This window comes from Chelonia mydas, chromosome 11 (assembly GCF_015237465.2).
Source record: "Chelonia mydas isolate rCheMyd1 chromosome 11, rCheMyd1.pri.v2, whole genome shotgun sequence".
Classification (NCBI taxonomy): domain Eukaryota; kingdom Metazoa; phylum Chordata; order Testudines; family Cheloniidae; genus Chelonia; species Chelonia mydas.
Window position 1 is genome coordinate 11,113,330 of NC_051251.2, and position 13,181 is coordinate 11,126,510.

The 13,181-nt window shown below is 41.5% G+C and overlaps 1 protein-coding gene across 2 annotated transcripts in view; it reads right to left on the reverse strand.

The window, feature by feature from the left end:
* Window positions 1-13,181, reverse strand: part of ADCY5 (adenylate cyclase 5) — a 331,144-nt gene that overhangs the window by 89,171 nt on the left and 228,792 nt on the right. For both annotated transcript variants that reach the window (XM_037912014.2, XM_043525548.1), the window contains 2 exons: window positions 2,667-2,778; window positions 2,372-2,499 (listed from right to left, as the gene is read on the reverse strand). In XM_037912014.2, coding sequence (XP_037767942.1) covers window positions 2,372-2,499; window positions 2,667-2,778 — 240 coding nt within the window. The remainder of the gene's footprint in view (window positions 1-2,371; window positions 2,500-2,666; window positions 2,779-13,181) is intronic.

Consider the following 13,181-nt stretch of genomic DNA (forward strand, 5'->3'; position numbering starts at 1 on the left):
TAGAAGCCTATCTTTCCACGTACTCATCGCGGTACTTACATGTCCTCTGTGCACCGCACTATCTAGTTTTGAGAATATTTATTTGTAACCAATTATGCCTATGTTAATTGATCTGCTCAGAGCTGGAACTACTCAATATAGGTCCAATTCTGTGATGTGGTGAGTGTCCACATTTCCTTCTGATTCCATTGGGAGCCAACATGTGTTCAGTCCTTTGCAGGATCAGCTCCTATAGCATTAAAGGATCTAAAACAGAAATGTAAAGGCTCTGCAGTTCTCATCTCCTTCAGTTCAGTAAATTGGATTGAATTTCCACTTTATCTTGATCAAGTCTCAAGGTACGTATTTACTGTGCTGGGTACAGTACATCCTTATTATTGGGATTTTTTCAAGGGCATAAACAAACACCCACACATTTGTCTCATTTTTCAGATCACAAGTATGTGGTTTGAAAAGCAGCATTTCCACGTAAGAGACTTCTTTATAAGACTAGTATGCAACAACTATTCCTCATCTCATACACAATGCATACCTGGACTATTATATATATATAATAAGTGTACTTCACTTATTTTTACATGCTGCTTCCTTGCACTTTTCACCTTTGAGATATATATAAAAGGAGTTGTGAATAACCTCCTTTCAATGGCTGTAGTAAAGAATCCCATGGAATTGATGTGGAGTACAAAGAAGTGGCAGGTTAGGCAGCATCTTATTAAATGCTAAAAGGAATAATTTCCAACAACTTGCACTACCAAGAAAACACTAGGTCTATTACATTTAACAGCAAAGGTCTCACTTTCTACCGTGAGTGGCTTGAAAGAATCTATAGCTCTTGACAGATTGCTTTGTAAACCCACCGCCCAGCTGAGTAACACTTAGGGTATGTCTACACTGCAGTTAAACACCTGCAGCTGGCCCACGTCAGCTGGGCTGTGGGGCTGCAAAACTGCAGTGTAGATGGCTGGGGCTGGAGCCTGGATTCTGGGACCCAGAGGCGGGTGTCCACAGCAAAGTTTTATAACCCTGTCTGAGCCCCATGAGCCTGAGTCAGCTGACACGGGCCAGCTGCAGGTGTTTAATTGCAGGGTAGACGTACCCTATGAAGCCTGAAGAGTCTAGGCTTCTTTATTGAATTGCAACCCACCTTGCCTTGAAAAAAATACCTTGGGCTGCTAGTACCCTAGGGTTTACAAATAACTCCTCCTCTACCTTTAAAGCTTGCCTCCCACTTTGTATGGGATGAAAGGCATTTAACAATCTGATTCTTTGCTAAATCGGGAATAAGTGATTTTCTGTTCTCACTCCCCCTGCCTCCCCCAACCTCCACCTACTCTAAGGAACACAGGGAAAATGTTCAGATTTATTAACAGTTACAAAGATCTCTTGAACATTGTAAAACAGACTTTATCATTGCTGGGCCTTGCCCCATGTGTAGTTACTTTTGCCTATGCACAGGGACGGCAAAGCAGGTGTTGAACGCTACTGTTCTGACCCGTTGGCTTTATACACTCGCTCAGTGCAGTGTAAACAACTGAAAACAAGGCAATGAAGCGTCAGGCTGCTTATCTGTGAATAAACAGCCAAGCCCAACTGTTTGCTGCTAAGTAATTAATCTGAAAGAAGCTGTCCACCCACCAATAAACAAATCCTCTGGTCTTGTGCCCATCTTCAGGAAGATGACTTGGCACAGGGTGGATGAAAGGGTGATCTGTGGCAGTTGTGAGGATACGATCCTCTTTCCCCATCCCAAGTACACACTCTGCAGCTGCTACAGCACCCTCAGGCTTGCAGCGGCGTCCATGGTTGTGGCACCAGCAGCATCCTTCAGTGCCCTGATCTTAACCGCCCTCTAAGTTGGTGTGGCTGGACCCTTTCTGGTGCACAGGCCTATATCATATTGTCCTCATGTAGCTTCACCAAAATCCTGTCCTAGCCTTTCCTCCCCCTACACGTTACATCTGCAGCCTATTGGGCCTTTTTCAAATCAGGTTAGTAGGCAGAATTTTCCCTTTAAGAAGCAAAGGGGCAAGCTACTGCAGAATGACCAGCGGTCTACAAAGGTTACAGACAGATTTCCATTAGAAACCCTCTTTTCACATGCCTCTTCCTTGCTGAAAAATTCTCTTTTGGGACTGACACCTTTCATGCCTAGGATGACCTACACCAGTTGCGGGGAGGGGAAGCATTTTAGATGCCCCAGATGGTTCTAGTGGAATCAGGCTTCCGTCTTTCTACTGTCAGGTGCATTTGTGTGCCAGTGCTGGTCCCAAATATATCCTCTCTCTGCTGGCCTCTAGCTCAATGAGCTAGCTACCTCATGCATTAAGAGATGGAATAAATTTCTCTCCTTGGGGAATCTGCTACTTACGAGATAGCCTCTATCATGTCCATTCCCATTTCAACACAGCAGTGTGCATGGTCAGCTCTTGCTTCTGGTAATCCAGACACGCAGTAATAGCAATCACCCAAGATCTTTATACGTAAACAGTGATTTTCCTACAAAAAGAAAAAGAAAAAAGAAAGAGATGGAGAAGTATGAAACTTCATTTCATGTTTGTAATAACTTGCCTTTTAGGGCAGTGAATGTTAGAAATCTAGTGAACCGGTGCAGTATGTCAATCGTGTAACAGGAACCAAAATCAGAATTATAATAGAAAACTTACAGCTGCAAGCTTATCAAATCTGGCAAAGAGCTCATTCAGCGTCATGACCAGCTCCTGAGCTGTACACTGGGAGGCCAGGCTGGTGAACCCTTCTATGTCTGCAAAGAGGATGCTATGGAAAAAAAAAAAAGAAAGATACAGACACAGGTGCCATTAAATTATTATATTGTTGCCTAAATTCTAATCAGCTAGTTAACTTCTCAAGAAGAACACACAGGCTGGGAGTCATGCAAGTGTCTTCATTCATGGCTGGTATCGATCCTTTTCCTCAACTGTCCAACAGAGTGCACTCTTGGTAATTTCCCTCCTTGTCCCATTTCTGCAGGCTCCACTCAGAAAAGCCACACTCCTTTGTCCACTTTCCTGCCCCCCATAAGAAATTGAGGTTTTTCCTGTAATGTCTAAATCTAATCTCCTTGTCCCACCTCTCACACAGCTTTAATGGTCTGGTTTTCTTGTGTACAACCCAGATCCATTACTACTGCAATAATAACAACAGTACTCTGCTCATACATTGTAGCCAGAGACCTTACAATGCTTAACAGATGCTAAGTGCCACAACACTCCCTGCGAGGCAGGAGTTATACTAATTGTGTAGACGGGTAAAGCAAGGCACAACAAGGCTGAGTAAAATGCTTGAAGTTGCACAGTGAAGAACAGGACCCAAAAGTCCTAATTACCAGTCCCCTTTTCTAACCCACTAGAACACACTGCTCCAGAACCATGGAATGTCATAGCTGATCTCTGTTCTTTATACACCAGCGAGGGAAGTCTGCAGTTTTCTTATAGCCCAGCCTTCTTAGCTTCCTTTTCTCACTTCTAGGTTTTTGGTCTGATTTCTGAAAAACTTACATAAATAATATTTCACTTTTACATAGCATCTTCCATTCTGAATGGTCCCAAAAGCACTATACAAAACTATTCACACACAGTACCCCTGATACACTGTCACCACTGAGGATGGAGGGCAGCAACCTGGTAGCGCAGAGTGCTGCTGCAAAACAAGAAGGGAGGGGAGGACATTCTTGCCCAAAACACTGGGGCAAACCACTTCTGTTACAAGAAGCGTCACAGGATCTTTAGCATCCGTATAAAGCAAATAAGACTAAGCCTGTTAAGATTTCATCCGAAAGACCCCTAAACTGCACCACACAAACAGACATGAAACTAAATTATTCTACCTTGGAAAAAAGATGAGTTATCCCTCCAGGATTTGATCCAGTTGGGTCTCAATATTACAGACGTGCTGTTTAGGCCGTTGTGGCATCTCACAAAGCAGAGTGAGATGCCACATTACAACCATCTCATTATTTGCTACCGGAGATCTCTCATTTGTTACTCCCCAAGAGCTGCTGCTCTAGCCAAACTGCAGGGGGCATATTTTCAGGGATATCTTCCCATAACATCCTAGGACATGAAGTAGTGCAAAAGTGGCAAAAAAAATGTCATGAGTATTTTGAAAATGCTGAAGCACATTTTGGTTCAGGCACATTTGCACCCTGTTTTCTCATTTCCCTTCCATATTTCAACTCTAATATCTGACCACACTGCATGAAATAATTTTGATCGGGCAGATGTTGAAGTTCAAACACAATAAGGAAGAGAAAAAACAGGGTGCCAAACATGCCTGAATCAAAATGTGGTTTGGGATTTTAAAAAAATGATAAGGAAACATTTAATAAATCAAGCTTTCATATCATTTGCAAACAAGTTAAAACAAAGGAATACAATTAAAATAAACCAAAAATTAAAGATCTATTGAGATGCATGTATAGTTTCCTAAGCAACCACAGATCTCCCTTGAAGACCTTGTACATTTTAATCTTGTGTTGTATTTTTGGACCATGAGCATGTATTATTAGAACTGGCTCATTATAAAAATTGGAAAATATCTGATTCTTATGCTGGCAAAAAAACTAATCTTTCTGTGGGCTGAAGAGCTACATGAAAACTACTTTCATACTGTTATTTACTTTTTTCAAGACAGGAATACTCTGTTAGGCACCAGTACAAGACACAAAAGCATTTAAATGGCCCTATATTCAATATAATTCTCAAGCCTATTTTCCCTTGATTGGGATGGGAGGAAAACTGGTAAAATTTCACTAGGGAGCAAACGATGAAGTCCTTATCTTGCTCAGATCCCATTGTGTGGGCCTGTGCACACTACATAAATGACATTACACCTACAGCACAGCTAGTGCTACTGCTCACTGTGCTCTTCTAGGCATTCCTGGAGATACTATGCATAACGCCTCACGTAGCGTCACCACTTGGGCAGTATGGTGGCTGTCTCTCACACAGAGAGATTACTCTAATGATTCTGAAATTAGGGTCAGTGCTAATGCTAATATGCACACAATAATAACTAATGGTCCCCATGGCCATCATGTCAGGTAGGTAATGGACACTCCACAAGAGCTAATCCTGATAATCTTTTCACTGAAAATGGAGTAGTTTTCAGAGGGCTTCATTGCTGATTTGCACACAAATTTATCTTTTCCAATTGAAACTAAATGCCTACAAGATCAACATTGCCTTCAACTTGCAACCTTTGCTAGATGAGTAAAAATTGCTTTTTGTTTGAACTCTGATGAATTAAAGATGCCATTTTGTCACCTTGGTCCTCATGCTGAAGTTACAAGAAGAGAGCAGCTATGGCCCCTATTTTAGGATTCCACATCTGGCCCTCTGGCTGAATTCTGGACAGCTGTGCTATAGTGTAACACTAGATTAAACCCTTCAAGGGATATACACTAGAACCTCACAGTTACAAACACCAGAGTTATGAAGTGACCAGTCAACCGAACACCTCATTTGGAACCAGAAGTAGGCAATCAGACAGAAGCAGAGACCCCAGTACAGTTCTGTGTTAAATGTAAACTACTAAGAAAAGGGAAAGTTTAAAAAAAAATTGACAAGGTAAGGAAACTGTTTTTGTTCTTGTTCCATTTAAATTAAGATAGGTAAAAGCAGCATTTTTCTTCTGCATGTTCTGGTTGGTAAAGTCAAGCACTCAAAAGTTAGGAAATACTAGCCTTAAGATTGCCTGTGCAACATCAGTTTGGCTCTGTTGTGCATATGCATTATGATACTGTGTTTAATTAGATGTTCACATACTATTTTTTCCATAGGACCCCATCTCACTCGATGAATGAGTAGTTATTCAATATTTCTTTTTATCCTCCTACATGTGGCCCAGGACTTACTGATTGCACATCATTCAAACTGTGCACCGAATACAAAATTATGAATTTCTTCCTGGTGCTGTCACAATAGTGTACAATGGGTTAACAAACATTAATTAATTTAACTTCACAACACTTTGAGATTAGATGTTATTATCCCTCTTTGTACAGAGGGGGAACTGAGGCACAGAGAGATTAAAGACAAAACTGCTAAAAGTGTTTACTAATTGAGGGGTCCCAACTTGAGACACCTAGGCTCTGATTTTCCAAGTATTTAGCATTTCTATAGCACATTATATGTTGAAAGCACAGATCCAATCAAATTCAACTGTACTCATGAGCGTCAGCACCTCTTCTGGGTTGGGCAGAGGTGTCTCAAGATGGGCACACAGAAAACAAGGAACATGCAGTTAATGACCACCTGTGTAAAGCTGGGTTTATGTGACTTGCCCAGCATCACATAGGAACTCTGTGGCAGAGGCAGGAATAGAATCCAGCTCTCCAGGGCAGCATTCAACTGCCTTAACCATGAAATCATCCTTTCCATTCCTCCCACCCCCTGCCTCATTCAATGGACACCTTCCAACTTCTGCAACAAATGAAGCAGCTTTCTACAGCCAACAACCTCCTCCATTCTAAACCAGTGGTGCTTACACTTTTTCAGTCGTGCCCCCTCTTACCAGTAATGGAATCTGTCTGCGCCTTCCTCCTCCATTACTGTGCAACCAAGGCTTCCTCAGCAGTGGAGCTTGGGCAGAAGGCAGAGCTGGGGGTGGAACTAGGGATGGGGAAGGTGCTCCAGCTCAGAGAGGAGAGGGAATGAGGGCAAAGCCCGTCTGGGAGCAGACTGGAGATATTGCTGGGGATGGAGCTGGTCTGGGGTCAGAGAGGGAGTGAAGGCAGGGCTGGGCCTGGAGGCGGAGCAGGACTTGGGGCTGAACAGGGTTGGGGGAGGAGCAAAGCTGGGGCGGAGTTGGTTTGGGAGCCGGGCTGGAAGTACAGCACTCCCCTCCCCCCACCCCAAACATCCCTCTGCATCCCCTTACGGGGGCACGCCCCACAGTTTGGGGACCACTGCTCTAGACCCGATTCATCCCCAGAGCACCACCCTTCCAGTGTACTGAATGAAGCAGGGTCCTGTGAAAAAATAGCAAGTGATCACATAATTAAAGACTGCATGATGATGCAAACACACAAGGGGGATGAATTGAAGGGGAATGGGCAGCCTTCGTTCTGGCATTAAAGTTTTGTGTGCTTGACTTTGAAACTGCAACATTCTCTGAACCGTTTTTTGGGGTGGACTAGATTTATAGGTCACAATTTAGGACTATTATCATTATCTAGTCTGACCTCCCACTCCTACACAACACAGACCACATATCATCATCCCGCAGGCAGAGTCAGAGCTTCTCTTTAGAATGAAATCTACCAGAAATTCCCCCCAAATGGTTGATCAGATTTGTGGGACGTAGAATTGAAAGAGGAATTACTGTAATTATGCCAAGTTATTCCGAGGGAAAAAAGGAGCCTTTGTGTCTTAATTCCACCCCACTCGCCCATTTCCCACCCTTTCTTTGTCTGGTGCCATTTACTTAGTGCTGCTTTATTTCAGGCTGCCCTTAGAAAATAAAGGTGTTTTGTTCAAGGAGGATGGCAGGGGCATCTCTATTGGAAAGCAAAAGTCAAGCCAATTATTTTGCAGGATTCATCAAATGAGGCATTTTCCTACAGGTGAAAGTGGACTATGCTTACACATCAATGAGTGCAAGACACTGCAGTCATGCCCCTTCACAGACCAAGAGTCAACCAGCATTGAAATTTTGGGACGAATAGAGTTGTTGACAATAAAGGCTAAACAAAATGAGGGTTTTAGCTATAAATCTCAAGGGATGAAGAGTTTATTGGTTTAAAAATGCCATTGATGCCATTAGTGAAGGCTGAGTGGGGAGAATGGTAGTAATTGACCACAGTTAATGTATGGCCTGAATTTCATAGATGATCAGCTGCCACAGGTCCTGATGACTTCACTGGGAGCGGAGACTGTTAGCACATCTGGAAGGCAATTGCTGTGCAAAAAATATAATCTAAACAGGTAATTAAAATGCAGAAATGGCTTTAATGTTCTGGAGGTAGTTTCTGCATCATCACTGATCTCATGCTAATCTCATAGTGGGGGTCTACACTGACCAGGGCTTGAGTTTTCCCCTTATTTTTACGTAACTATAAGAGATGGTAAATTGCTTATTTCTGGGGGAATACTGGGGAGAAGAAAAGTTATTGCATTTTTTATATGGCTAAAGCCCTTTGTTCTTAAGTTGGTTTTAACTCGATGATCCACAAGGTGCACTACCCAGTGTTTTATTACTTAAAATTCATTGCCTTTTTTCCAGAGTATATTTTCATTTATCCTATAACACAACACAATACAACTTCAGCTCCTACTCCCATTGAAATCAGTGACAAAACTCCCAGTGATGTCCTGGACTGCAAGATCTGGCTGGTAATTTATATCTTATATACTGACACCATCCTCAAATGCTTTCCAGGGTTACATCACAGAGCAACAGCAGGAGTACAACTAAACAGAGAGAGAGAATGATTAAGAGACACAGGCAAGAGAGAAGACACATTTTGAGCTCAGATTTCAACATAAAGAGAGAGTCAATGAGTCAGAAGACATAGGACAGCTCTTCCAGATGGCAGGCATCATAGAGGAGAAGGCTCTTGAACCAGGAGCCTGAGACATGAGGCAGAGAATCCATCTGGAAATCAAAGCAACGAAGAGAGGAATAGAAAGAGGTGAGGTCAATGAGGGGGGAGGGGGAGCAACTCTATTCAAGTTTTTTTTTGTTTTTTTTTAAAAACCCAAACCAACACCTACCTGCCCTTCCACAGCAAGTTTTTAAACTGGAGCCTTATACAAATGAGAAGCCAGCGGAGTTATCGGAGGATGGGTTTAATGTGGCCACGCTTCTTTTTAAATGCAAGAATATTTGAAATGCTAAAGTAAATCACCAGTATTACTAACACAAAGAAAAATGATCATGTTCTATTTCAAAACATTTGCATCCCAGCCATAACACAGATCTTGCAAGGGAAGAAACACAAACCCTATCACCATCACAATGGCAACACAAGCCATGAATATAAACAGTATGTGTTACTGGAAACTGAGCATCAACGTGCACAGTACAGCAAACTCAACAAAACCCTAGACACATTGAGATTTAATGAGTTATAAAACACAGTAAAGCGCATCCAACTGCATGAAAATTAAAACCATGGTATTTGATTGTAACAAATGATTAAGTAATGAGAAAAGGGAAAGCTAATTTGGCATAATAAAATTATCATTGTTCACAATAAACAATTTAATTAATTTGGGCAAACGGTTAGAGGTAAATAAGTGAGAGTAAGTAGTAGTCTGTAGCAAACAATATGCCCAACATCAATGTTTTTACTAGGCTAATTGGTAAGGATAGTCACTCGGAGCACTCCTGTTAGTTTTATGACACTGCCAGTGTGCTGTTTGTTTATTATTTATTAAAGTCAGCTTATCTTTTTAAACTGGTTAGGTCATTTTGCATTAGTTACTTTTACTACTGGAAATCATCTAGCATTTTAAATTTGGCTCCATCAACTACTCTGACACATTAACTGGCACTGCTACAATTTGGGATACATATTTCAGGGCAACTACACTACATGTAATGATCGTGCTATCTATTCTAGGATCATAAGAACATAAGAATGGCCACCCTGGGTCAGATCAATGGTTCATCTAGCCCAGTATCCTGTCTTCCAACAGTGGCCAATGCCAGGTGCTTCAGAGGGAATGAACAGAACAGGTAATCGTCAAGTGATCCATCCCCTGTTGCCCATTCCCAGCTTCTGGCAAACAGAGGCTAGGGACACTTCACAGAATGGGTTAGCATCCCTGCTCATCCTGGCTAATAGCCATTGATGGATCTATCTTCCATGAACTTATCTAGTTCTTTTTTGAACCCTGTTATAGTCTTGGCCTTCACAACATCCTCTGGCAAAGAGTTCCATAGGTTGACTGTGCATTGTGTGAAGAATTACTTTCTTTTGTTTGTTTTAAACCTGCTGCCTCATTAATTTCATTTGGTGACCCCTAGTTCTTGTGTTATGAGAAGGAGTAAATACCACTTCCTTATTTACTTTCTCCACACCAGTCATGATTTTATAGACCTCAATCATATCTCCCCTTAGTCGTCTCTTTTCAAGCTGAAAAGTCCCAGTCTTATTAATCTCACCTCATATGGAAGCTGTTCCATACCCCTAATCATTTTTGTTGATCAGTCTTTCTTCCCTTCAGCCATTTGGAGGATAAGCATGCACATGAAAGGGTGCATCTGAAAACTAGTGCATGAAGAAACTAGAGAAATGTGGTCCAGATTAAAATACTATAAGGTGAATGCACAACCGGTTGAAAGACTGTACTTAAAGAGTTGTTATCAATGGTCTGCTGTCAAACTGGGAGGCCACATCTAGGGGTCTTACAGGGGTCTATCTTAGGTCTGGTAGGACCATACTAGTCAACATTTTCATTAATGACTTGAATAATGGAGTAGAGAGTATGCTTATAAAATTTGTGGATGATACCAGGCTGGGAGGGGTTGCAAGCACTTTAGAGGACAGTATTCAAAATGACCGTGACAAACAAGAGACTCAGTCTGAAATCAACAAGATGCAATTCAATACAGACAAGTGCAAAGTATTACACTGAAGAAGGAAAAATCGAATGCACATCTACAAAATGGGGAATAACTGACTAGACAGTAGTACTGCAGCAAAGGATCTGGGAGTTAAAGGGTATCACAAATTGAACATGATCCAACAATGTGATGCTGTAATGAAAAAGACAAATATAATTCTGGGATGTATTAACAGGAGTGTTTAAGAAAGATATAGGAAGTAATTGCTCCACTCGGCACTGGTGAGTTCTCCAGTAGCATGCCGGATTTAACAAAATTGATTCTTCACTGGAAAAAGGTGATAATACATAACTTCTCTGGAAGGAAGGCTATTTTAGGAAGGCAAAACAAATAAAATGAGATATGCACTGGCTATAAGCCAGACCACAAAAGGAGTTTGTTGTATCTGTCTTTGTGACATGCAAAAGAAATTCAGTGGTTTATGCACAATATAAGTACCACTTTATTAATCCATCACCACAAATCAAATCAGATGTCTCTGCCTGCTGATCATAAATATGAATCCCAATGACTGTTTCTAAATGAGCTTTCAGTGTATTAAAGAGGAGAAGCTTTTGAACCGTGTCGTGTGTCTCATAAGGGGTCAGTTCTTCAGGACTGCTGGGAACATGGAAACATTCACAACTGTTCAGGACAGAAAGTGAAAGATGTCTCCATTCATACTGAAAGGGAATTTAGGAAGGCAGAGTTTAATTACCCAGATTGGAATATGACCCAGCATTAAATCCCTGCTCTTGCAATACATGTCATGGGATCCATAAGGCCCACAAATGCGCAGATCCTGAGACTTATCTCATTCAAAATAGGTCACCATCAGAAGAGTACGTCTGCCAAAACGTGGGTGTGCTGGTTCTCTACAGATTTCAAAGGGAAAGTACCATCTACTGGGTCTGCAGTTGCTGATCATTTTAACATCAGTAAGGTATCTCTGGGAAGTAAGACGAAAAGGATCTAGATCCAACAACTGATCCAAATTCATCCCTCAAGTCAGGGGAAGCTCGATACGTTACACTGAAACTTACATTGTTGTATGCAGTATTGTTGTAGCCATGTTTCTTTAGTGTGTCTCACTTTAAATATGTTTTCTGCAATTATGGGGTTCTAAAGAGTGAATATGTTTTTGGGGTCAAGAGAGAGACAGAGGGATTCTCTTGTCATCTAAAAAGTTAGTGGTACTGGAAGCCAGTAGGGAAAAGAATAAGATGACTCACAATCAGAATGGCTTCTTGACTCTAGTGCTACTACAAGAGGGGTCCTTGTGGGGAAGTGAGGAAAGCAATAAGAGCCCTACTTTAAACGTAATATGGAATATTTACATTTCAGACACACTCTGCATTCACTGCAACTGTTAAGCAAGAATCACAGAGCAGGCAACGAAGGAGGAATAAACTTCAGCCGACTAGTGTACAGAAAGCAAACTGTTCATGTTTGTGCCTTGAATCACTGGTGTCAGAAGTTAGAGAGGAAGAGACCCATTCAGTCTCATCTAGTCCAGTGCAGGAGGCTCCTTACAGTATATTTTTCAGAGCTTTGTCTAGCACAGCTTTAAATCCATAAGCTCTCGACATTTGCTGTTTGAATCACATTTGGCAAGTTTATCCTAGCATCAAGGATATTTAGCCAAGCAAGGCTGCTTTTCCATTCTCTATCCAAGAGCAGCAATATGTACAGAATGATCACTTTCAACCTAACAACCTTATTTGGGGTATTGCTTCCTTGCTTCCTCTTCTCCACTCCCCTTTCATCTTCTACAGTTTTCTTGGAAATTAATTCATTTGCAAGCTGTTTTCTTGCAAATTAACTCATTTGCAAGCTGTTTGGACCAGGGATTATGTCCCTGATCACTATGGAAAGCATTGGGATTGTCTATAGCATTACGTTACAGTGTTATACAGCACTAATTCCTTGGAAAAAACAGGGAAGGCATAGGGAAGGTGACTAGCACTGCAAAGTGGACGAGCTTGTGCCAAGACATGAAGAGAACCTCACAGAGAATTGAAAGTATGGATCAGAGGGACAAGTGAAGTTTCACAAGGGTAATTTTCAGACCAGTTTAGGAACATATTAAATTGATGACACAAAGAAGAAATATGAGGTAAAACATCAATTATTTGCTGGGAGGATTGAATTAGCATGGAAAAGACATTCTAATTAGAAGAAGAAAGCAACCAACTATAGATCGAGTTGCACAAAGATGGGACAGATAATAGGGCCTATGGAATTTAATCATTGAATCATAGAACCTTAGGGTTAGAAGGGACCACAAGGGCCATCTAGTCTAACTCTCTGTCAAGATGCAGGATTTGTTGTGTCTAAACCATCCAAGACAGGTGGCTATCCAGCCTGTTTTTGAAAACCTCCCATGAAGAAGCTTCCATGGCTTCCCTAGGCAATCTGTTCCATTGTCCTACTGTTCTTACAGTCAGGAAGTTTTTCCTGAGATTTAATCTAAAACTGCTATGCTGTAGTTTGAACCCATTGCCTCTTGTACTGCCCTCTGCGGCATGAGAGAACAATTTTTCTCCATCTTTTTTTATGGCAGCCTTTCAAGCATTTGAAGACTGCTATCATGTCCACCCGTAATCTTC